Source organism: Bufo gargarizans, chromosome 2 (assembly GCF_014858855.1).
Source record: "Bufo gargarizans isolate SCDJY-AF-19 chromosome 2, ASM1485885v1, whole genome shotgun sequence".
NCBI classification, from domain to species: domain Eukaryota; kingdom Metazoa; phylum Chordata; class Amphibia; order Anura; family Bufonidae; genus Bufo; species Bufo gargarizans.
The window spans coordinates 455,500,943-455,527,694 of record NC_058081.1 but is presented as its reverse complement, the minus strand read 5'-3'; the positions used below and the strand labels follow the sequence as shown (position 1 = coordinate 455,527,694).

The window sequence follows — 26,752 nt, the reverse complement described above, 5'->3', positions numbered from 1 at the left end:
TTCTGATTCATAAATAACCTCCTATAAGTAATACAGGTCCATAGTGCAACATACTGATAAGAACCCATTACCAGCATTTACTGTGAGCTGTAAAATGATGATATTTATTACCAAAATAATCTAGTCAAGTACCACCAGCCTCAAAAAAAATCACAAGACACCTCTATTTTTTTCACGGACACAGGAAAAAAGTCACCTATTTTTACAGACTGTCCAGAAATTTCCGGACAGCTGACAATCCTGAGCACTGACATTCATCAGTATTTGCAGATGGTCTTGGATAAACTCTAATTCTGTTAATACTATTTCTCAGGTTTGCTATACTGTACTATATATTTCAGAAATTATACAATTTTGATCTATCTTTGTATGTACAGTACACTTTCTACATGGTCCTAACATAAACTGAATTATAGTAAACATAGTATAATATGAAATATTATTTAATATATTCTAAGTCATGATTAATGACAGATGAATTTGTGAATAACGTACCATAAAATCATCAGCAAGTCAGCTAATTTCCTTTTTTAACCAGTGGTCATTATTATTTTACTAATTTACACATCCAAGCTAATTATTTCTTATTCTATATTAACACTAGTTTATTCATGGAGTAAAAATTCACTTCTTAAATAGCTTAATTAGTTGGCGTTCTATGAAAACATCAACTTCACAAATACACAGTCACAAATCTAACAGTTGTATGGCTATCTATTTGATAAGTAATAATGCTGTGAATATAAAAGAAAACTCAATATGTAGATTAAAGACTTGGCCAGCAGAGGGCAGACATGTCATCTAATATCATTTTAGCTTCACCACTATATCTGTTCATTCTGCATCACCACTCTCCTCCCCCTGGCTCAGTGATTCACCCTCCCATCTTTCCTCTCACACACAAAGGAGAGCTGTTGCAACAATGACAGACCAGAGGACATTATGGAGGAGAGATAAAGGATTTATTTCATAAAAAGGATTACCAAACATTGGTGGGACCAGAAAAAAGGGATTTTATTCAGAATCTATACACTCAGGACTTAAGATATGGACTACCAAAGATCTTCAAAGGCTTGGGCACGGCAAGTAATCTGCTCCTTTCTCCTGTGTAGCTGGGGCTGGGTCTCTGGACAGCTACGCTATTCTATTGCTGAAGAGTCAGATCCAGGGACTGTAGTGGGGGATATTGCCCAGGATCTGGGGTTTAATCGTGTGGATTTGATTAAGCGTAGGCTTCATTTAGGTACAGAAGCAGGAGGAAGATATTTTATAATTGACCAAAATAGACTTCTCCTTGTAAGACAAAGAATTGATAGAGAGGAGCTATGTGGCTCTATTGTAACCTGTGTGATGCATATAGAGATTATGGTAGAAGACCCACTAGAGCTGTTTCAATCTGGAGATCACAATATTAGATATCAATGATAATTTTCCAGTATTTCCAATTGATAAACAAGAAATAAAAATTATAGAGCAACATTTCTATCCCTGGTGCTCGATTTCCATTAGAAACGGCACAAGACCCCGATGTGGGGGAAAACAGTGTATACCAGTATAAACTGAATTCAAATCCATACTTTGCTCTTTCTATCACTAATCATAATGATGGAATTATTCCAGAACTGGTATTACAAAAGATTCTAGACAGGGAAGAAAAGAAAGAGCACAGGCTTCTCCTTACTGCCTTTGATGGTGGAGAAAAGCCTAATTCAGGGACTTTGCAGATCACAGTCACAATATATGACATTAATGACAATGCACCAGTGTTTGCTCAATCCATTTATAGCATTCAGGTCTCAGAAAATCTGCCTTTAAAGACTGTCATTCTAAAACTAAATGCAACAGATATAGATGAAGGACTCAATGGAGAAATCGAATATTCATTTCATCGTAATACTCTAGATGCAGCAAGGAACATATTTGGCTTAAATGCAAAGGAAGGTGAATATTCATTAAAGGAAATGTGGACTATGAAGAAGCACATTATTATGAGTTATCTATAAGGGCAAGTCGATAAAGGTGTTCCAGAAATGGAAGGGCGATGTACTGTACAGGTAGAAGTAGTGGATGTGAACGATAACATCCCAGAAATTATGTATACATCAAATTCTTACACAGTTCCTGAAAATGCTCAAGAAGGAACTGTGATTGGTTTAATAACAGTGAAGGATAAGGACTCTGGTAAAAATGGAGAGGTTCATTTAGAGGTATCACCAGGTTTACCTTTTAAATGCCAGCCCATGTCACAGCGTTACGCTCTGGTCACTAGTGGACATCTGGACAGGGAGAAGCTCTCCCAATACACTATAAAACTAACGGCATCTGATCTTGGTTCTCCATCTCTCAGCAGCCAGATTACAATCAGCCTTAATATCTCTGATGTTAATGATAATCCTCCAGCATTTCTACACAATGTCTACAACGCCTTTATAGCAGAAAACAATGAGGCCGGCAAACTGTTATGTACAGTATCTGCCGTAGATCCGGATGAGGGAGCTAACGCAAACCTCATTTACTCCATCACTGAGAGCCATATCCATGGTTCTTCTGTCTCTTCATTTGTCTACATTAACTCTGACACCGGGAATATTTATGCACAAAGGTCTTTTGACTATGAACAATTCCAGGTTCTGCAGATCACAGCAAGAGTGGAAGATTCTGGATCTCCAAAATTATCCTCCAATGTTTCTGTCTTCATATTTATTCTGGATACAAATGACAACTCTCCTACCATCTTATATCCAGAGAATACAGGAGAGACCATTGCTCAAGAGTCCATTCCAAGATCTGCTGCTGCTGGCTATTTAGTCAGTAAGGTGTCTGCAGTGGATGTAGACTCTGGGCACAATGCCTGGCTCCTCTATAGTCTTGTTCAGTCTGCCACTCCTGCTTTATTCCGCATCTCTGAATACTCTGGAGAAGTCAGGACTCTCCGAGGTTTACATGAGACAGATAATACAGAGTATCGACTTGTGATAGCAGTCAGAGACCATGGAGAACCTTCAATGACCACTACAACTACTATCATTGTGAATATATTGGACACTATAGCTAAGGAAAGTCCTAAATCTCAAGACTTTCTTACAAATGCCAAATCTACTCCAGACCTCACTCTGTATCTTATTGTCTCCCTTGTGGCCATCAGTGCAGTTTTTCTGGTCACATTTACTATCTTACTCGTCAGGTGCCTTAGAAAGAATTATGATTCTGGTTGTGGATTCTGCTTTTCTGACAAATCACTTTCTACCACCTATATGGATCAGTACAAACCAACCCTTTACCTGAACACAGATGGAACCTTAAAGTATATGGAGGTGCGGATGGCTCCACCAGATCCACCCTCACAGTGTTACCCTGGATGTTTTCCTTCAGCTGAAGTTGCTGATTTAAATTTACAACACCTTCCAATTTTTCTCAGATTACTGACGTATGTAGAGAGACAATGACAGCCACAGGATCAGACAATGTTAATGAACAAAATCAGGTGAGATTACTTCATATAATTCCCCTCCTTTTTGTATATCATTTATACTAGGTGGATTTTTAATAGAAACCAATATGCCTCTTAAGAAATATTCATGTTGATACATACTAGCCCTGCACATTCTCTTAAATGGGTCTCCATCCAGCCCTCTAGATGTTATATACAGACTATGGCAGCAGGTACTCAGTTTCATACTCTGTTTGCTCAAGTTACCTATTATACACTTTCCTATCTTTATTTTTATATTTTAAGGTCTCATACGTGCGACCATATTTTGTTGATATAGTCTTGCTTTCCTTAAATTACAGATCCGTAAAATATGGATACTGTCCGAGTTGCATGTTTTTTGCTTACTATTTGACTTCAATAGGTTTGTAGTCCTCATGTTTCACCCAAGTATAGGACATATTCTATTGTTTTGCAGAACTGATATATGGATGCAGAAAGCACATGGATCATCAGTGTGTTTTCTGCATCTGTATGTCTGTTCCGCAAAAATATTGAATATGTCCATAAAATGTGGACCACAGACCCATTTAGGTCAATGGGTCCGCAAAAAATGCACATGGACTGCATCTGTATTTTGAAGATCTGCAATTTGCGGACCACAAAACAGATACGGTTGCATGCATAAGGCTTAAGTTGCTTAATATTTTCTTTGGAATAATAGAAAAGTTAGTAATAGAAGAGCCATATTAAGGTAGTCTTTAAGATAGGTCCTCTCTGGTACAGTACCATATCGCATAGTAGTACAGAGATATTGTCCCATATAAGCAATTTAATAGAGGAGAATAGTAGAATACTAACTTATATGACATGACCAATCCAAAAAATAAACTTTCATATGTCTCCATATAAAATCAGAAATATATGAAGGTATACCAGGGCCTCCTGATTAGTAGCAGCTAGAGACATGGGCCTGGTCTTGTTTGAAAGCTGGCATTAGCATATTATAAGCAGGAGATATCACTGTCAGGAATAAATGTCAGTAAAACCTGCTTTTAATTTCACTTTCAGCTACGTTCACTGTACCCTTATTTCTAACAGCAATATCTTCCCTTGGTCTCAAGAGAATGCTATGATTTTGGTATTGACATATCAAGAAGATATACTATTAATGTCCAATAGATGCAGGTCCCACCTGTGGGACCTACTCCTATCTCAAGAATGATGTTCCACCATGAAAAGAGACTACACTACAAATGTTCAGTGTCCTATACATTCCTGGCAATGAAATATAGCAGAGTGAGCTCTTCGTAAGCAGTGAATGGAGAAGTGCATGGGCACCACCTCTCCATTCATTGCTATGGGACTTCCAAAAATAGGCAGTGCTCGGTTATATTCCAAAGTCCCATAGCTGTGAACAGGGTAAAGCCATCATGCGTAGCTTGATTTCCATTCATGATGGTATCCTATTCTTGAAAAAGGCGTGGTCCCAGAATCCTATCCATATGCCTAAAATGCCAAGATAGGACAACCCCTTAAAGATTGTTTTCTGAAATTAATTTTTTAGGTTGTATGTTCACTTCTTTCTTTATAATTATAATAATTATCTATACATATTGGACTCCTTGAAGTATTTTTAGGTAGTTTTATGATTTAGGTGTTGCTATATTGCTATGGTATTTTTAGGGTAGCTCCATTTTAACTTGAGCCCCTAGATATATTATCCATATCTCTTCTCTATTGCCTTCACAGTATAATATAGTTGTGTTTGCTTATGGATAGCTCTTACTTTGATGAATATATATGTATTGTTTTAATCTATTTTGCTACTTGGATGTGCATAATTTAATGCAGGGCTGCACAATGGACTTAGTGGTTTGCACTGGTGCCTTGCAACGCTGGGGTCATAGGTTTGAATCTGACCAGGGACCACATCTGCATGGAGTTTGTATGTTTTTCCTATCTTTGCATGGATTTTCTCCAGGTATTCCAGTTTCCTCCCACACTCCAAAGACATACTGATAGGGAACTTATATTATGAGCCCCATTAGGACAGTGTGATGCTAATGTCTGTAAAGCGCCTTGCTATATAAGTGAGTATAATAAATAAATAAATGTATTACTACATGTTTTATGTTATTTATTTTTGGGTATTTACTTCACCTATTTGATAGTTTTGCCATACTAAGGCAATGTTTTGGAGGAAGTTTAGAGACTGTTAGATACCTCCCTGGTTTATTGTGTGGTTTTAATTGATTTTATATATGTGTTTCCAATGAAGTTAGATTTTATGATAATTAATCATTTATGGTGTGGACCATTTTTCCTTGTATGTTATCTTGTCATTTAGACATTGCTTTCCTTTTCACTCAGTCATGATTCTTATATTGATTCGAGCTGCCCATCAGTATTCACGTTTTTATGAATACTGGATTTTAAGACATGTTGATATCTGTTATCTATTCCTATTATTACAGTTTTGAGAAATGTTAACCCATGATAGGGCTATTAAACTAAATCAAACAGTATTAAAGTAGTCAGTGGACAGTTGCACAAGACTTTCACAGTACTGAACCTTAATGTCTTTAAAATGCAGCAATTGTTATATTTTCACTTTACAAAAAAAGATGACTCACAACAGACACTTATCACGTATCTACAGGACAGGTAATATATGTCTGTTCGCTTGCTGGTGGTCCCGCTGCTTCAACATTTAACGGTCATGGATCGGCCTTTTCCTTCTTCCCCACAGAAATTAGTAATGTGCATGCTCAACTATCACTGAACTCAAATTCCTTATCACTACAGTTGCACACTGAGGAGGAATGGGGATAGAGAACCCAATTTTAGCTATTGTCAGGGTCCCAGCAGTGGGGTCCCAATGATCAGACATTTATCACAGATTAAAATTGTTAACTATGGGACAACCCCTTTAAATGTGATTTGCATCCGCTTTTATAAACAGACTGGTAGATATTTTGTGACTGATGATTAGGGATGAGCGAATCGACTTTGGATGTTTCACAGTGGTACCTTGGAACGATACCCGAGTTCGGGAAATGTTTTTTTACAGTACAAATTAATTTCTGAAGTTATTACCCAAAGTCTTGCGAGACTTCACAAAGTAATAACTTCGGCTCATCGGAGCCAATGCATTCTAATGTGGTACAGAGAGCTCGCTATTCGGTATTCTAACAAAGTTTTATGCGAATCGACTTCAAATGTTTCATCCAAAGTGGATTCACTCATCACTACTGATGATAATAGAGACTATTGTGGCTATTTATCAAACTGGTGTAAAGTAGAACTGGCTTAGATGCCCATAGAAACCAATCAGATTCCACCTTTCATTTTTGGCAGCTCCTTTGGAAAATGAAAGGTGGAATCTGATTGCTTGCTATGGGCAACTAAGCCAGTTCTACTTCACACCAGTTTGATAAATGACTCCAGTATATCTTCAATATCATATAGAAATGCCTATTGGACCAAATGGTACCAGATAGATCGGGTTCTAATGTCATGTTTTAGGGCTCTTCCACTTAGTATGTCATTTTTTTAAATAAAAAATGCATAAGTAGGCATTTCTGATGATGTTTTTATTTAGCACCTATTTTGTGCATGTGTTTTTCATTGTGTTTTGATGTCCTATATAGAATCTAAAGAGGACAAATACCATCAAAACGCACCATTCCCACATAGTGCTGTAATGTGAAAATAAAAAACACTGACCCACTAAATGCAACAAAAACACCACAAACCAAAATGCAATGTATGTATTGCATTTTAAATTTTAATATAGATATTAAAGTAACATCTGGCCATAAACAAAATAACTTTTATATCAGTGCTTAAAAAATTATAAAAGTAAATATATATATATATATATATATATATATATTTTTTTTTTTCTTCTTCTTTTCTATCTAAAAATGTTGCACTTGTAATTATTGACCAGCAGAGGGCAGACATGTCTTCCAAATTACAGAGCTACAGCAGTGAGGCTGCTCAAACCAGCTCTGCGCTCTCCTCCCCCTGGCTCAGTGATTCACCCTCCCATCTTTCTTCTCACACAAAGAAGAGCTGTAGCTCCGACGAGAGCCCTGTGGATGATTTCAATGCAGGAAGAACAGGAGTTTCCCTTCCATTGGATTTATATTTTTGCTCCTCACACTCTCACACTCTTGAATTGATGGGATGATGATTATTTTCTACACAATTTAAAAGAAGGATTTAAGATATGGACAATCAGTGCTTTGTAAAGGCTTGGAAATGGCAAGTAGCTTTCTCCCTCTTCCTTTGTAGCTGGGGCTGGGTCTCTGGGCAGCTGCGTTATTCTATTACTGAGGAGTCTCATCCAGGGACTGTTGTGGGGAATGTGGCTCAGGATCTGGGGGTGAATCTGGCTGATATTAGTAGAAGGAGGCTGAGTTTTGGATCTGATGGAAACAGCAGATTATTCTCTATAGAGCAGAAGAATGGAGCTCTGGTTGTACATGAGAGGATTGATAGGGAGAGCCTGTGTGGATCCAGCCTGAGCTGTTTGCTACATCTAGAGGTTGTGGCTGAGAATCCTCTGGAGCTTCATAGTCTGGAAATAGAGGTTCTGGATATTAATGATAATTCACCCCTTTTCTCAATTTCTGATCAAGTTATAAAAATAACAGAACTGATTACAATTCCTGGAGTTCAGTTCCCTCTGGAAGCTGCTAATGATTTGGATACAGGTAAAAATGGTGTTAGTCAGTATCAATTGAATCAAAATCCATATTTTTCTTTATTAGTAAAGAAGCGCAATGATGGAACTCTTATTTGTGAGCTGGTGCTGGAAAAAATTCTAGATAGAGAAGAAAAAACAGAACACAAGCTTATTCTCACTGCTATAGATGGGGGAGAACCAGCCAGATCTGGATCCACACAGATAACAATTATAGTTTTAGACATTAATGACAATCCTCCTGTTTTCCAGCAGCCAAGTTATCACATAGAAGTACTGGAAAATGTACCTCTAAACACAGTCATTATAAAACTTAATGCCACTGATCTGGATGACGGTGCAAATGGTGACATTTTCTATTCCTTTGATCACCATACATTGGTATCTGCAAAGAACATATTTGATATAAAGTCACAAACTGGTGAAATTTTCATAAAAGCATATGTGGATTTTGAGGTATCACAATCATATGAATTATTTATCAAGGCAGCGGACAAAGGGTCACCTAAACTTGAAGGACGATGTGTTGTTCTGGTGGATGTGAGAGATGTAAATGATAACACCCCAGAAATTATTTTCAGCTCTAAAAATAGTGAGGTCCCTGAGGATGCGCCCATTGGAACTTTAGTTGGATTTGTCATGGTCAGAGATAGAGATTCTGGAAAAAATGGAGAAATTAGGTTACAAGTGTCTCCAGGTTTGCCCTTCACATGCCAGCCCATGTCACAGCGTTATGTTCTGGTCACTAGTGGACGTCTGGACAGGGAGAAGCTCTCACAATACACTATCAAACTGACAGCGTCTGATCTGGGTTCTCCATCTCTCAGCAGCCAGATTACAATCAGCCTTAATATCTCTGATGTTAATGATAATCCTCCAGCATTTCTACACAATGTCTACAATGCCTTCATAGCAGAAAACAATGAGGCAGGCAGACTGTTATGTACAGTATCTGCTGTAGATCCGGATGAGGGAGCTAATGCAAACCTAATTTACTCCATTACTGAGAGCCATATCCATGGCTCTCCTGTCTCTTCATTTGTCTACATTAACTCTGACACCGGGAATATTTATGCACAAAGGTCCTTTGACTATGAACAATATCAGGTTCTACAGATCACAGCAAGGGTGGAAGATTCTGGATCTCCAAAATTATCCTCTAATGTTTCTGTCTTCATATTTATTCTGGATACAAATGACAACTCTCCCACCATCTTATACCCAGAGAGTACAGGAGAGACCATTGCTGAAGAAACCATTCCAAGATCTGCTACTGCTGGCTATTTAGTCAGTAAGGTGTCTGCAGTGGATATAGATTCTGGGCACAATGCCTGGCTCCTCTATAGTCTTTTTCAGTCTGCCAGTCCTGCTTTATTCCAAATCTCTGAATACTCTGGAGAAGTCAGGACTCTCCGAGGTTTACATGAGACAGATAATACGGAGCATCAACTTGTGATAGCAATCAGAGACCATGGGGAACCTTCTATGACCACTACAACTACTGTCATTGTGAATATATTGGACACTGTTGCCCAGGAAAGTCCTAAATTTCAAGACTTTTCAAATGCCAAATCTACTCCAGACCTCACTCTATATCTTATTATCTCCCTTGTGGCCATCAGTGCAGTTTTCCTGGTCACATTTACTATCTTACTTGTCAGGTGCCTTAGAAGAAATTATGGTTCTGGGTGTGGATTCTGCTTTACTGACAAATCGCTTTCTACCACCTATATGGATCAGTACAAACCAACCCTTTACCTGAACACAGATGGAACATTAAAGTACATGGAGGTGCGGATGGCTCCACCAGATGCTTCACTGTCTTGTTATCCAGCTTGTTTCCCCCCTACTGCAGATATTCTCCATTCAACATTATCTAATCCCCAGAAAAATTCTGAGGTAACTCAAGTAGCTAGGGAGCCTGATAAAATTGATTCAAGTTGGTTTGGTGATCTTGATCAGGTGAGGATCTCTCATTATGTTTCCATAATGACATTTGTTAAAGATGTTTGTTTTATTTACTATAATTTTTATTGTTATGAACTCAGGGATAACAATACAATATTAATTAAAGGCAGGCTTGAACTGGCTTACAGGAGAAGAGTGAAATCTCCTGTTGGGCCCCTGAGCAGAGTGAACCTCCAGTCCCCTACTCTCTGCATATGTGGCACATGGCACTGTTGATTTACCATTCTACATACATATAGTCAGTGTACAGCATCTTAGCCAGCCTATGTTCATATACAAAAATTGATATATTATTTACAAACTACCCAGTTTATTATAGATTATAGTCAGGTTAGCCAAGTATATTCTTTTCCCTGGGCAACTCCTTGTCAAAGTTACTGCAGGGACCCCATAATGACTCAACTTGACCATCTTGCTGCAGTCTGGCACTATGTGAGTAGGTAATACTTATATGTAGCTAAGCAGTGAGCCCCCAGAATGAATTTTACTGGTGGGTCCTAGGCCCCTCAAATACTGGCTATAAGACTTGTAGTGGTTGTAGTCAGAACAAGACTTTTAGAATCTGATATAATTGAACTGTAGAATGCAATAATGAAATGTCATGTTAATAGCACACTGCAGACCAAGTCTGTTTACAACCTGTTTACATAGTAGGCCGAGGTATAGATTCTGCAAGGCTGCTCTAGTATTAAAGTGTTAATACTTTGTATTACAATACATATCAGAACACAATTTTATACTTGATATGGATTGATAAACCATACTAGACTGCAGTGTATATATTAAAAGAAGCATATTATTTAATAGACACATTTGTTATAAAAACTTTTTTTTTAGCAGGTGAAGTTTATTATTTGTAAATTGTAATATCTTTTAGATACCAAATTCTGTTGAATTTTACTTGAATTTCTTCTTTGCTTATATTCTTTGATTACTGTACTAGCTTGCAGATTGAGATCAATTTTATGGAATATCACTCTTTATAATACCTTTATATTTTATAATAACAGCAGCCACATATTAGGGGAGATTTATTAAAAATGGTACAAAATAAAAAGTAAGAGGTTGCTAATATCGTCCAATTAGATGTCAGCTCTTATGTTTTAGAGAGCTTTTTGTGAATGAAAGCTAGGCCACGTTCCCTTTAACTCTGTTTTAATTCATAACCAGTATTGAATCATTTACTTTGTTGTCTCTTGTGGGATTACTCTTCTTTATCCTCCTTTTTCAAATATCTGCTTTTAGCTATCACTTGTATTGTTAGCTTGTGTCCGCTGCCTCTGTAAATACATTATACTCATTATACTTTTTTTTTTTTACTAGAAATTTTCATGCTATACGTGCTATATTTTAGTGATTAGTTGTCTGGATTAAGTGCCACATTTTACTGTAAATGTAATGAGAAATATTACTGCCCAAATCCTAATGAGGGTCTGTCACCCAGTTAAGCCAGTAAAGAGCACAAATGGAAAGAGAGCTTGTTGCATTCCTTTTACACAGAAGAGCACTGCCTGGCCTGTAAGACTCCTTACACCTCTAGACCTCCAAGCTTGCTCATCGGGTAATAGGATATTTGGTGTGGACAGCTAAATCAGCAATGATTCTGTATGGACATGAGCGATGGCATTAGCTATCGTGTCCTCCCTATAACTGTTGAGGAGATCACTGCATATAAATGCAGCTGTCTCCTCCACTGCAGAGCAGGCGAATGTCAAGAAGGAATGCTTCCTTCCCAACAATCCTCTGCTCAATTGAACAATGTAAAGGGACCTTAAGGAGCATTAACACTCTCCCAAATACTATAAATAACAAAATTATATATTTATTATAGTCTTTTATAGTGTATCTAAGCAGTGCTGTTCAGTAACTGTGGAATAGAAGAACATTATAACTGAGGTTTGGATTTTTGTGTACAAGGTACTGTATTATATTTATGGAGAAATAATGCTGAAATCTATCAGAAAATAGAATTTTTTTCTTTAATGCTTATACTTATGCTGGCCATACACAAAAGCTGCTGGCTCCTGGTCCGTAAACATGCACATTTGTATCTTTCGTGTTGCTTGACTACTGCTTGACTACTTGGCAAATGATCAGTAATGTTGAAATCCAAGATGCCCTTTCCTTGTTTTAACCATGACAAATATTGGGGAACAATCAGGAAACAAAACATTACAACAACATTAACAGAATGGGATGAAATATTTGTCATGTGGGTGACCAAATTAAAGGGGGCTTTCTGCAACTAACATAGGATTGACCTGTCTATAGGATTGATCCTCAAGAATATCAGATTGGTGGAAGTCTAATACCCAGTAGCCCCAGCGATTAGCGGTTATCTACAGTCCTGGCTGCAGGAAGTAACCAGTGTATGGAACTAGAACACCACAGCTCTGCACAATGTATAGTGGCTGTTTGGGGTACTGCAGCTCAGTTCCCATTAACTTTCATAGGAACTTTTCTCGGGTAATGCAGCTCTGCTCCTATTCAGTTGAACAGGAGCCATTGTTGGGTACTGCAATTCAGCGCCCATTCAAGTGAATGGGAGCTGATCTTCAGTGTCTGACAACAGCCGCTACGTAGTGTAAGGAGCTGTTGTTTTCCATTTCTGTACACTGCTTGTTTCCTCTAACCACAGCTGCTGCTATCACGAGATATCTATGCTATATCTGTCTTTGTGCAGCCTTCTAATGTCTGTCAAGGGTTTTGTTAGCATATTATAATATTGTGTTGAATGAGTTTCATTAGAAATTGCAGCTCTTAAAGATCTGCATTGGAAAACCTTCTATTATATCAAGCCAATAAATCATATTGCCTTAATAGAAATGTACAATCTGTATTGCTAGTTTTGTTTGCTGTATATTTATTTTATACATATAGGCCCTTATTTATCAAGACCAGCGTGTGTTATGCCAGCCTTGATGCGCGCTGTGCATTTCTTTTTATAAAATAACATATCTCATCATAAATAAAATTGCTCCTCCAGCAGTTCATGTGCCAGACTAAACTCTACCCCAGCTCATAGGTGGCATAGATTTCACTAATCAATTATGCCAGTTTTTGGTGTAAATGATGAAGAAAGTGCTGGGGCACATCGCCCATATACCGCACTTGTCATGCCCACTGGAAAGGGCAGCATGAAAATGATAGTTGCAACTAAATCTATTTGCAATTGCATTTAAAAAGTCACTAAAACTGGTTTTGTGATCTTTCAGTGCTAAATCTGGCTATGTATGTTTTATATTAATAGGCAAGCACCAAGCTGTCACACAGGTGTCATCATGGGCTTTTTACATTGAGTAAGAATTTAAGCTTCTAGAAATCTCATGCAATCTACTCAAGGTTTTTTCTCAAATTTGCTGGCATAATTTATACATTAACAATTTTCATTTCTGTATTATCTTGACTATACACAGGCCTCTATCAAGGGGATTATAATTACTTGCATGGAATGGGATCTACAGTTACTGTGTAATTTAAGGCCCTATACACATTAGTGTATTGCTGGTCAGTTTAGCCAACTGTCTAATATGTATGGGGAACTCCCAACTCTCCCCCTACAGTTTATATCAGTGGATAGACACACTGTCCTTTGGTTCTCCGGAGCGATAAGTTAAGGTGTTGGGCAGTGGCTTTCTCCCCTCTCCTCCTCTGCTCTATAATTCAATAATAGCATTATCACCTCCCTCGTTGCACCAAGGGGCTCATTAGCATATTATTAAAGTGCGAATTTCTCAGCAATGATGGGAACAACACCATTAAATTCAGCAGACAAGAGCACATTTCTTAGGTCAGCTGGTTTTATTGAGGTATATTTGGTAACAGATGCCTTTTATTTGAAAGGTTATTTTATATAATCTTTTACTGGGGTAGAGGCATTGTAACTGCAATATTTTGTACACTGGGGCTTCATCATTAGTAAAAACAATAATGTAATGGTTCACATTGCAGCATATTTGGGGAAGTGGCAGTGAACGTTCAAAATTGATATGCTATATTTATTGCCTGACTTTCCGTAGAAGGCTAGAAATGTTGCAAAATATTATTTGATTATATTAACAAGTAGTATTTTTGCAAAGGAAAATTGCTTGCAGCATATAATATTATAGCTTCCACTGCATTTTTCTGTAGTCGCATTTCTTTGACACGTAGTAGAATAAAATCAAGATTTTTTTTTTTTTATACCAGAAGATTATTGGTATAGATATGAATCCTGGAGACAATTACAAAGAAGAAAGCGTTTCTCTTCACTATAGTATAAATCTGTTCTACACTAAAGAATCAGTGGAATAATATATAAATGTAATAAACATTATTGACCAGCAGAGGGCAGACACGTCATCCAAATTACAGAACTACAGCAGTGAGGCTGCTCAAACCAGCTCTGCGCTCTCCTCCCCCTGGCTCAGTGATTCACCCTCCCATCTTTCTTCTCACACAAAGAAGAGCTGTAGCTCCGATGAGAGCCCTGTGGATGATTTCAATGCAGGAAAAACAGGAGTTTCCCTTCCATTGGATTTATATTTTTTCTCCTCACACACTTGGATTGAGGGGATGATGATTGTTTTCTACACATTTTAGAAGAAGGATTTAAGATATGGACAATCAGAGATTTGTAAAGGCTTGGAAATGGCAAGTAGCTTTCTCCCTCTTCCTTTGTAGCTGGGGCTGGGTCTCTGGGCAGCTGCGTTATTCTATTGCTGAGGAGTCTCATCCAGGGACTGTTGTGGGGAATGTGGCTCAGGATCTGGGGGTGAATCTGGCTGATATTAGTAGAAGGAGACTGAGTTTGGGATCAGATGGAAGCAGCAGATTATTCTCTCTTGAGGAGAAGAATGGAGCTCTGGTTGTACATGAGAGGATTGATAGGGAGAGCCTGTGTGGATCCAGCCTGAGCTGTTTGCTGCATCTAGAGGTTGTGGCTGAGAATCCTCTGGAGCTTCACAGTCTGGAAATAGAGGTTCTGGATATTAATGATAATTCACCAGTATTTCCAAGTGCTAACCAGATTATAAAGGTGACAGAGTTACTTACAAGTATAGGTAAACAATTTCCGTTAGAGAATGCTCAAGATTTAGATGTTGGGATTAATAGTGTCAGTCAGTACACAATGAAATCAAATCCATATTTTTCATTGTCCACAAAAAAGCGTAACGATGGAACGCTCATTGCTGAATTAGTGCTGGAAAAGACTCTAGACAGGGAAGAGATCGCAGAGCACAGGCTTATTCTCAGTGCTATAGATGGAGGAGAACCAGCCAGATCAGGATCTACACAGATTACTGTTCTTGTATTAGATATCAATGACAATGCACCAGTTTTTCATCAGTCCTTGTATAAAATCAGTATCCTAGAAAATATCCCTCTGAAAACGACCATTTTGAAAGTCAATGCTACTGATTTAGATGAAGGCGTAAACAGTGAATTCATCTTTTCATTTGATCATCGTACTTTAGAAGCTGCAAAGGCAACATTTGATTTAAATCCTACAACAGGGGAAATATATAATAAGGAAATTGTAGATTATGAAGGCATCAACTTTTTTGAAATTTTTATTAAAGCTGTAGATAAGGGTTCTCCTAAACAAGAGGGACACTGTGTTGTCCAAGTGGAAATAGAAGATGTAAATGATAATAGCCCAGAAATTAATTTTATATCTAAAAATAATGCAATCACTGAAAATGTCCCTATAGGAACTGTTGTTGGACTCATCACAGTAAGAGACAAGGATTCAGGTAAAAATGGAGAAGTTAGACTGGATGTACCACTGGGTTTACCATTTAAATGCCAGGCCATGTCACAGCGTTACGCTCTGGTCACTAGTGGACATCTGGACAGAGAGAAGCTCTCACAATACACGATTAAACTGACGGCATCTGATCTGGGTTCTCCAGCTCTCAGCAGTCAGATTACAATCAGCCTTAATATCTCTGATGTTAATGATAATCCTCCAGCATTTCTACACAATGTCTACAATGCCTTCATATCGGAAAACAATGAGGCAGGCAGACTGTTATGTACAGTATCTGCCGTAGATCCAGATGAGGGAGCTAATGCAAACCTTATTTACTCCATCACTGAGAGCCATATCCATGGTTCTCCTGTCTCATCATTTGTCTACATTAACTCCAACACCGGGGATATTCATGCACAAAGGTCTTTTGACTATGAACAATTCCAGGTTCTGCAGATCATAGCAAGAGTGGAAGATTCCGGATCTCCAAAATTATCCTCCAATGTTTCTGTCTTCATATTTATTGTAGATACAAATGATAACGCTCCCACCATCTTTATACCCAGAGAATACAGGAGAGACCATTGCTGAAGAGACCATTCCAAGATATGCTGCTGCTGGCTATTTAGTCACTAAGGTGTCTGCAGTGGATACAGATTCTGGGCACAATGCCTGGCTCCTCTATAGTCTTGTTCAGTCTGCCAGTCCTGCTTTATTCCACATCTCTGAATACTCAGGAGAAGTCAGGACTCTCCGAGGTTTACATGAAATAGATAACATGGAGCATCGACTTGTGATTGCAGTCAGTGACCACGGGGAACCTTCAATGACCACTACAACTACTATTATTGTCAGTATATTAGACACTGTTTCTCAGGAAAGTCCTAAATCTCAAGACTTTCTTACAAATGCCAAATCTACTCCAGACCTCACTCTGTATCTTATTGTCTCTCTTGTGGCCATCAGTGCAGTTTTTCTGGTCACATTTACTATCTTACTTGTCAGGTGCCTTAGAAAGAATTATTATTCTGGGTGTGGATTCTGCTTTACTGACAAATCGCTTTCTACCACCTATATGGATCAGTACAAACCAACCCTTTACCTGAACTCAGATGGAACATTAAAGTACATGGAGGTGCGGATGGCTCCACCAGAAGCTCCAGGGTCTTGTTATCCGGCTTGTTTTCCTCCTGTAACAGATATTTCTCATTCTACATTACCAAAGACTCAGTTAACTAATTTGGTCAGGGAACCAGAACATATTTCAGATTCCAGCTGGTTTAGTGAACCTCCTCAGGTGAGATCTATTTTCTGTATCATGAAGTTTTTGAGTACTGTAATGTACAGTTTGTATAATAATGTTTAGATTTTTTTATATATTATTCCTGCATTTTCATAATTATGTCTCTCATATATAGTCCATACTTTGATTTATTTGAATAGTTGGGATGTTTTCATTGGCTTATTCATCCAGTAGGAAGCTACTATGGGATGTTGCTATTATGTTATTTATTGTTTCTGCATATGTAGTTGCATGAACTTATCAGTGTTGGCAGTATATTAGAATGTCGGATGTTTGAATAGGTTCACAGGTCCATGTTGTGTTTACTGTCCAGGATGTTTCAGTTTATACGACAGTAATGGGCAGAGTATAAAGAATATCTCCAAAATGCTGTGCATAGATCTTGCAGATCTGTGTGATCATCGTGTAGACTTAGTAATGCATATGTGATAAAAACACAGTAATCTGTACAGACCATACATCATAAATGCAAGCAAGGCCTCGTGCACAAAACTTTGTTATAGTTTATCAGGACTCTTAAGGGGTTTTCCAGCTTTTCTTTGTCTTTAGAATAATCATACAATTTTAGAATATATCTGTATTTCTAACTCTACCCACACACTGTAACTTTATTATTTCAGTACATTTGTCATATGGTAGCACAGTGGAATGGCACAGAGTAAAGCCTATAGATTAGTCATTTGCACCGCATCCACAGACTAACTGAACAGAACTAAACATGGTGTTGGTCATGTTACACCCAGCATGTCATGTGCCATTGAATGGGATGCAGTAATGACAGAAAACAAATGATGACATGCTTCATCTGATGCCTTATCTATGAAGCTTTGTTTTTGGGGAGAATACCTCTGTTCTGTATCTTATCCAACAGAATGTTTTTGGCAGTAAATGGAGACTGTAGGGCTCTATACCAGCATGCAATATAACCTTTAGATATATAATCTACAGGCCATTAGATTATTTGTCTGAACCCAAACATATCCATATTTATTACATCATAATGATGAAGGATTATGTCATGACAATTATCTATAAAGTACACAAAGGATGCACATGCAATATTTCTGCTATGTATGTTTATATACAGTTTCAAAAAGTGTAACTTTCAACATATTAATATAAAAACACATATTTAAATGCACCTACATAGACATTCTCACACATATGTATGTATCTTTTAAAAATAATATAGTATACAATTTTATATATAAACTTTTGAGCACGTATACCAATGTAATCCCACATATACTTGGATGCATATACATATGCACACTAAGCAGATACACAAATTGATGCATAAATGCATTCCGATGTCACACATATGGTTCATATCTCACAAATACTTGAAAGGTTAAAGAGAAACAGTGATGATTAATTGTGTGATCGATATGTGTACGTATCAGTCATCTTTAGGAGTTCTATTTTACACATTATGAGTATGACACCAAATGAAGAAATGGTTAGTTTAGAATAGCAACAAAACATGAAATATATTCTAGTTTACAGTTGCAAACCAAACTGTTTTTGTTTTTATTCATATAGTAAATGTAAGAATACAACTATATTCATCAAGGCAAAAAGAGGGACATTAAAAAGGAGTATGGATCAAAAATAGGGACTCTTGTAAAGTATGCACATAGAGACAGAAGCACACATGTAATGCTGAGTGAATCATTTGAAGCGCAATTCATTCCAAAGTTTAGGAAAAGTTTGATTCAAAACAAAGCCAAATTTCCTCGGCTTCGTGATAGCGAATCAGTTTTTCCTAAAATGGCTGATGTACATGTTACAAAGTGAAAGTAAGAAGGCCAGGGAACACGAGATCACCCATAATGCAATGTGCCCACCCTAATCTGCAGATAGCCATTGCTTGTGATATCACAGCTCTATAGAATTCTCATCCTGCGCAATCTCTGCCATTGTCCTGTGAGCTGAGCATAGGGACAGACATGGCAAGTGTTCATGCGCTACGGACAGTCCTGCTGAAAACAAATAACATACGAATATTGCCAGAGACTGCCCAGGGAGTGCAGGAAGACTGCAGGGAATATTCTTCTTCTTCAGTTTTATTAGTTTATTCCTACAGTTACTTATCCCCACATCAGCTATAAATGTAATTCAATACCAACAAGTTGGACGCCTTTATTATTCCACTGCCATCGGAACAACCTATACCATCCAGTCTGCACTCCTTAGGGGTACCAGTTCTTAATGATGACCATCCTCATTTTTTACTTTTTCAAAATCATTCTTCTTGGTCTCCATGTCCTAGAAAAGTAGCAAGATGCAGAGACATGAGGATATACATTTTTCTCATGATATATTCTGGGTGATATTAGATGATGTGGAAAATAAGGAAAAGCAGAAGGCCGAAGAAGGGCTGGAGAGCGCTAGTGGGTATGCCAGAGCTGATTAATATTCTGTTGTCAAATAACCAACAGTAGATTGTAAGCCAGAATAGTAATAATATACATATTATCCCCCCGCCTAACCAGCCGAACCCCATACCAGCAACAACCCCTGTTTAACGCGGCCATTGACAATGAAGAAGGGCTATACAGTGTGGTCTTCATTATTAAATAAGCGGTAGCTGCAGGCTTCTTGTCCCCCCAAAAAAACAAAAAAAAAACACTTAAAGGGGTTGTCGCACTGTGATAAATAAAATTCATATGCCCTATTAGGCATATCATACAGATAGCAGTGAGAAAGGTGACTATGATATCTGTTCTAGAGGACTCATCTGAATTCTTTAAATGGTACCATTTACAGCTTATAGTAGCCCATGGCTTGGTTGTACCAGTTGATTCAAAGGGCTTTAAATGCTAACCTAACATTGATCAGCTGTTTACCAGCACATCCTTAGTTATTGTAGATACAGTGAATTCATACCACATTAAAAATAACTATTGCAATGTTTAGATGTTGGCTCTAAATGCTTGATACCTTTCTATCTTAAGTATCAATATTCATGTTTTTGCTTGATAGGCAACACTAGTGACAGGCATCTGCATTAAAGAAATGTTATCTCTAGTAACCTCCATTAAACCACCTATTTCTCCAGATGCATCATACTATTCCACTCAATAGCTTGTGAATGTGAGAAGTTTGCACATGCACTTCAGAAAATGGGAAAATCTGTTTGGTAATCTTACTGTATATAAGAGTCTAACATTGTTTACCTACTATACATTTATTAGGGTAAGGGGTACAATTTTGCACAGAAACAAATAAGTACCTAGAATAAAGAAATTTGTTGTTATTTGTCAGTCAGTACAAAGGGAAAAAGAACCTCCACATGTTACATATTGTATTAACCTAAAGTGTATACATAAACAATGTATGAGTTTAGATGCACTTATATATAAGAATTTCCACTGTGATTGCAGTGATTTGAGTTTTCTACACAGAATTGTGATATATTGCAATCTATGTTTGAAAACAACGATATACAAATTTTACCTTATTTTTATTGTGCTGATAGAAGTAATTCACAGTATTGTCCAGTAGAGGGCAGACTTGTCATCCACTTAGATTTTTCAGCTCTACTACTACATTTGCTCAAATATGCTCTGCGCTCTCCTCCCCCTGGCTCAGTGATTCACCCTCCCATCTTTCTTCTCACACAAAGAAGAGCTGTAGCTCCGAGGAGAGCCCTGTGGATGATTTCAATGCAGGAAAACCGGAATTACCCTTTCATTGGATTTATATTTGTGCTGTCTACACTCTTGGATTAATGGGATGATGATTATTTTCTACACATTTTAAAAGAAGGATTTAAGATATGGACAATCAGAGCTTTGTAAAGGCTTGGAAATGGCAAGTAGCTTTCTCCCTCTTCCTTTGTAGCTGGGGCTGGGTCTCTGGGCAGCTGCGTTATTCTATTGCTGAGGAGTCTCATCCAGGGACTGTTGTGGGGAATGTGGCTCAGGATCTGGGGGTGAATCTGGCTGATATTAGTAGAAGGAGGCTGAGTTTGGGATCCGATGGAAGCAGCAGATTATTCTCTATAGAGCAGAAGAATGGAGCTCTGGTTGTACATGAGAGGATTGATAGGGAGAGTCTGTGTGGACCCAGCCTGAGCTGTTTGCTGCATTTAGAGGTTGTGGCTGAGAATCCTCAAGAGCTGCACAGCCTAGAAATTGAAATATTGGACATAAATGATAATTCACCATTTTTTTCAACGACCAATCAGGTTATAAAAATTACAGAACTATTAACACTACAAGGTGAGCAATTTCCTTTGGAGAATGCTCAGGATCTTGATGTAGGTATTAATAGTGTCAGTCAATACAGACTAAACCCAAATCCATATTTTTCATTATCTTTAACTAAAGATTCTGGAACTCTAATTGCAGAATTAGTATTGGAAAAAATTCTAGATAGAGAAGAGAAGTCAGAGCACAAGCTTACTCTCACTGCGATAGATGGAGGAGAACCAGCCAGGTCAGTATCCACTGAGATAACAGTCATTGTGCTAGATATCAATGATAACGCTCCAGTGTTCGATCAGTCACGTTATAAGAAAAATATACTGGAAAATGTGCCTTTAAAAACAGTAGTACTTAAACTCAATGCTACAGATGCAGATGAGGGTGTAAATAGTGAGTTTACATATTCTATAGACCAACGTACAGCAAGGTCTGCAAAGGAAATATTTGATATAAACCCAGTCACAGGTGAAGTATTTATTAAAGGACTGGTGGATTTTGAAGCATCTAATATTTATGAGCTTTTAATAAAAACAATAGATAAGGGATCCCCAAAGCTTGAGGGTAGGTGTCGTATCCAGATTGAAATAGAAGATGTGAATGATAATATTCCTGAAATTATTTTTATATCCAAAATTAATGAAATACCTGAGAATGCCCCCATAGGAACGGTTGTGGGTTTCATCACCATACGAGACAAAGACTCATACAAGAATGGAGAAACAAAGCTTGTAGTGTCTCCAGATATACCGTTCACATCCCAGCCCATGTCACAGCGTTATGCTCTGGTCACTAGTGGACATCTGGACAGGGAGAAGCTCTCCCAATACACTATCAAACTGACAGCATCTGATCTGGGTTCTCCATCTCTCAGCAGCCAGATTACAATCAGCCTTAATATCTCTGATGTTAATGATAATCCTCCAGCATTTCTACACAATGTCTACAATGCCTTCATAGAAGAAAACAATGAGGCCGGCAGACTGTTATGTACAGTATCTGCTATGGATCCGGATGAGGGAGCTAATGCAAACCTCATTTACTCCATCACTGACAGCCATATCCATGGCTCTCCTGTCTCTTCATTTGTCTACATTAACTCCGACACCGGGAATATTTATGCACAAAGGTCTTTTGACTATGAACAATTCCAGGTTCTGCAGATCACAGCAAGAGTGGAAGATTCTGGATCTCCAAAATTATCCTCCAATGTTTCTGTCTTCATATTTATTCTGGATACAAATGACAACTCTCCTACCATCTTATACCCAGAGTATACAGGAGAGACCATTGCTGAACAGTCCATTCCAAGATCTGCTGCTGCTGGCTATTTAGTCAGTAAGGTGTCTGCAGTGGATATAGATTCTGGGCACAATGCCTGGCTCCTCTATAGTCTTGGTCAGTCTGCCAGCCCTGCTTTATTCCTCATCTCTGAATACTCAGGGGAAGTCAGGACTCTCCGAGGTTTACATGAGACAGATAACACAGAGCATCGACTTGTGATTGCAGTCAGTGACCATGGGGAACCTTCTATGACCACTTCAGCTACTATCATTGTAAATATATTAGACAGTATTGCCCAGGAAAGTCCTAAATCTCAAGACTTTCTTACGAATGCCAAATCTACTCCAGACCTGACTTTGTATCTTATAGTCTCCCTTGTAGGCCATTAGTGCAGTTTTTCTGGTCACATTTACTATATTACTTGTCAGGTGTCTTAGACAGAATTATGATTCTGGTTGTGGATTCTGCTTTACCGAAAAATCACTTTCTACAACCTATATGGATCAGTACAAACCAACCCTTTACCTGAACACAGATGGAACATTAAAGTATATGGAGGTGCGGATGGCTCCACCAGAAGCTCCATTGTCTTGTTATCCCAGCTTGCTTTCCTCCCTCAGCTGATTTTCCAGGTTCTACATTGAGTAAAACGGAAAATGTTCCTCAGTTAACAGAACCAATTCAAGAACCTAATCCTTTATGTAATGATACTAATCAGGTGAGGTATCAATGACACATTTTTGTGCCTTTGTTTTCATTCAAATGAGGCTTAATAATGTATTTTAGGGTGTACTATCATTGGTTTTCAAATGTTTCGAGACATTGACATAATTGATTAGTGCAGTTGTGTGAAAGTAAGTCGGTACACCGGTGTAGGTCATATGGTGCTTGTGCCTAGGCAAGGCATCCCATACAATAGTTGGAAGGAAATATCACCACTCACTATCGCTTGCAATTCTTCTCAGTTTATTGGCACATTATACAATAATATGCGACACGTTTTGGTTATAACATATGCATGTTTGAAGATGGTTTGTTGTATAAAACCTTTTATTATATTATATATAATATGGCAATAAACTAATAAGAATTTGGAATATTTACGTTATATAAAGTCTGTTATAATATACAGTTCATAAGTCATAACCAAATAAATGAAATCACAATAATAAATATTTTTTTCTGGATGGATGCGCATGATAAAATCAAGTTTAAAGAGGTTGTCCGGTCTTTTTCTATTAATGACCTATGCTTTAGGGTCGGCGGGGTCTGACACCCGGCACCCCCACTGATCAGCTGTTTGCGGAGATGGCGCGCACACTGTGCACGTGCCGTCTCCAATCTCTTTTTCTGCTCTTTGTTATATGTATATGGGACAACTGCAATGGACAGGAAGAGAGACGGGATACAGCAGGTGCACACTGCGTGTGCCATCTCGTCATACAGCTGATCGGCAGGGGTGCTTGGTGTTGGGCCCTCGCCGATCGTATATTGATTACCTATTGTGAGGATAGGTCATCAATAGAAAAAGCCTGGATAACCCCTTTAAGTTTAAAGGTAATGTGTCATCTGAAAATGACCTATTGTTTAAATCACATTTTTATGTTTAACATATTTTTTAATAATTTTTGGTGATGTTATTTTTGATTTTCCATGTCATAAATTCCTGCAGTTTTCACATGGGCCACTAGGCCTAATAATAGACACTACTTATTGTCTATACAGATCACTTTACTGCAGTTATATACCATTCTAATCCTGTTTGTAATGATATCATCTTTGTGTATATACAATTTAGGATCCACTATTCATAATAGGTGATTGTCAGAGCTATTTTTCCTTGTACAATGTCCTCTGCACAGGTCACAGACCATGTCTAGACAACTCTCCCATAGAAATCAATGAGGTCACCTCCTGAACATTGTGTCTATGGTCCACATGGCTGATGTTAAGCAATTTTTTTTTTATGTTTTGTAAATGCTGTTAAAGAATAGCTCAGGCAAGATGACTGCCCCCATAATCATGTTCAGAAAACAGAATAAAAAAATTTGTCATCAGAAAATAAAATCATGTAAAAAAAAAAAGGATATGTGTTACTATCTGGTTTTAACTGACAGATAACATTTTTGGTGACACATTTCCTTTTATATTCATTAGTAATGATGAGCGGCAGGGGCAATATTCGAATTTGTGATATTTTGCGAATATTTGGGCGAATATTCATCATAAATTCACGAATTCACCATTATTTTCTTGATTGCGAAAATCGGCAGTTTAATATGCAGCGTATTGCGCACGCAATACAGGCGTGGGTCACTTTTGCTACATTTTTCAAGCTGCTAGAAGTTTCCTGAGACTGGAGAAAATGGTTGGCTTTACATGCAGATAGAGTGCTCCAATATATTCGCAATTGCACAAATCGGCAATTAATGATGCGCATATTTTTGCGCAATACGTGCATTTTCACATTTTAGCAGGTCTGACAACATATTACTGATTGGTGCACTAAGTATTGTTGTGACATCACAGCACTATGTCTGTAGCATGTATGTATGGACAGCAGAACCTATCACACTAACACCCTGCACTGGCAGCTACACTATATCACTATCTAACCTACACTGACTATCTCCCACTATCTGTATTATATATATAAACTTACTAACTATCTAATGTAATGATACAGCAAAGCACAGAGCACAGTAATGACACTGCTGTCTACCTCAGATCTGGAAAATACTGCATATAAGGGCTGCTGGGGAGGTTCTTATATAGTAAGAGGTAGGCAGCTTTCCTATTGGTTGCTAGGGATATTGCTAAGCTCAGACAAAGACATTGCAGCCTTCTCATTGGCCGACAAGCAAGACAGGAGGTTACTGATGAAATAAAATCTGGAATATTTACGAATACGAATATATAGCAATATTCTCGAAGAGGCAATATTCTCGAAGAGGCAATATTCGCGATTAAAATTTGTGATTCGAATATTCACGCCCAACGCTATTCATTATATCTCCGTCTATTTGTGTTTTTTATGCACCATCTTCTGATCTAACATATAATATGCTACTGTTAGAAAACTCATTTCATGGCAATAGATGCAGAGTTGTTAAATAACCTCTGACATCTTTCAGAAAGACAACATAAACCACTACTGTTCCGGGATAATTTAAGTATTTTCAGTTGTAGGAATCTAAAGTGTTTGGCCTTGCTTTTTTGTGTGGATTTTTTAAGTTAATCTTAGGTCTCATGCCCATGACCCTAATATAGAATATATCCTTTTAATACAAATATAGTACCCATTAGAAATCTGTAAACACATACTACATTACATTCGTTGACATTTAATTTCATATAGAAGAACACCAAGACATGTTTGTAACATGTTCCATTCTCATGTTGTATTTTAGAAGTATTTTTCCCCATATGGGTAGAGCCATACAGCCAAGGTTTCCTGATGCAGTTTTGAATGCCAAAATTAAGGTTGAATTATAAAAGGAGAGAAAGTATAAAGGGCAGATACAGCTTCTCCTCTTTTTTAATTCACAGCTGGCTTTGGCTTCCAAAACTGCATCAGAAAACCTGACCGTGTGGGCGTGGTGACTCACAGAGAAACCACATAGAGCCTATGGCCCAGTAATTCAAAAACATATATAACACCAAGCAGGCTTTGTGATGTCCCTGAGGCCTAACTCTTGTTTACATTTCACATTGCTACCGTAAATCTACTGAGATTTTGGCTCACGACCTGGTACATCAGAGGGGAACTATAGGGATACTAGAGTTAACACAGGTAAAAACGTTTTATTTAATTAAAAAAAAAGGAGGGGAGGGGGAGAGTGTTGTTGGTAATAATTAGATGTAACTTAGAAAATATTAGATCTGCTGATATTCAAGGACAAAGTTTTGGGAGGGAGGGATGTAAAGATAGTAAAGGGGACTATGTATGGTATATAGCTAAAGACCATGCTTTTCACCTGTACATTAATGTTGTATATAATACTTGTATAGAATGGGTCGATATAATGGAAAAAATAATGTAATAAAAAGATATTTAAAAAATAGGAAAAAAAACTTCTAATCATTACCAAGTAGAAGGGGGCAAATAGTT

At 37.8% G+C, this 26,752-nt stretch overlaps 4 protein-coding genes and 1 pseudogene across 18 annotated transcripts in view; all 5 read left to right on the top strand.

Annotated features, from left to right (window-relative positions):
* Positions 1–26,752, top strand: part of LOC122928287 (protocadherin gamma-C5-like) — a 369,082-nt gene that overhangs the window by 216,303 nt on the left and 126,027 nt on the right. For 2 of the 15 annotated variants that reach the window (XM_044280986.1, XM_044280979.1), the window contains exon 1: positions 7,509–10,106. The exons of the other annotated variants lie outside the window; for them this stretch is intronic. In XM_044280986.1, coding sequence (XP_044136921.1) covers positions 7,668–10,106 — 2,439 coding nt within the window. In that variant the 5' untranslated portion in view covers positions 7,509–7,667. Of the gene's footprint in view, positions 1–7,508; positions 10,107–26,752 lie in introns of those variants that run through there. 15 annotated transcript variants of the gene reach the window in all.
* The window catches only part of LOC122928290 (protocadherin gamma-C5-like), a 203,558-nt gene that overhangs the window by 61,772 nt on the left and 115,034 nt on the right, over positions 1–26,752 (top strand).
* LOC122926009 overlaps positions 1–26,752 on the top strand; it is a 401,881-nt pseudogene that overhangs the window by 260,096 nt on the left and 115,033 nt on the right.
* Positions 1–26,752, top strand: part of LOC122928291 (protocadherin gamma-C5-like) — a 237,847-nt gene that overhangs the window by 96,077 nt on the left and 115,018 nt on the right.
* Positions 14,566–26,752, top strand: part of LOC122928292 (protocadherin gamma-C5-like) — a 127,224-nt gene continuing 115,037 nt past the window's right edge. The window contains 3 exon segments of the mRNA XM_044280997.1: positions 14,566–16,401; positions 16,403–16,957; positions 16,960–17,143. Of these exon segments, the coding sequence (XP_044136932.1) occupies positions 14,710–16,401; positions 16,403–16,957; positions 16,960–17,085 (2,373 nt within the window). The 5' untranslated portion in view covers positions 14,566–14,709 and the 3' untranslated portion in view covers positions 17,086–17,143.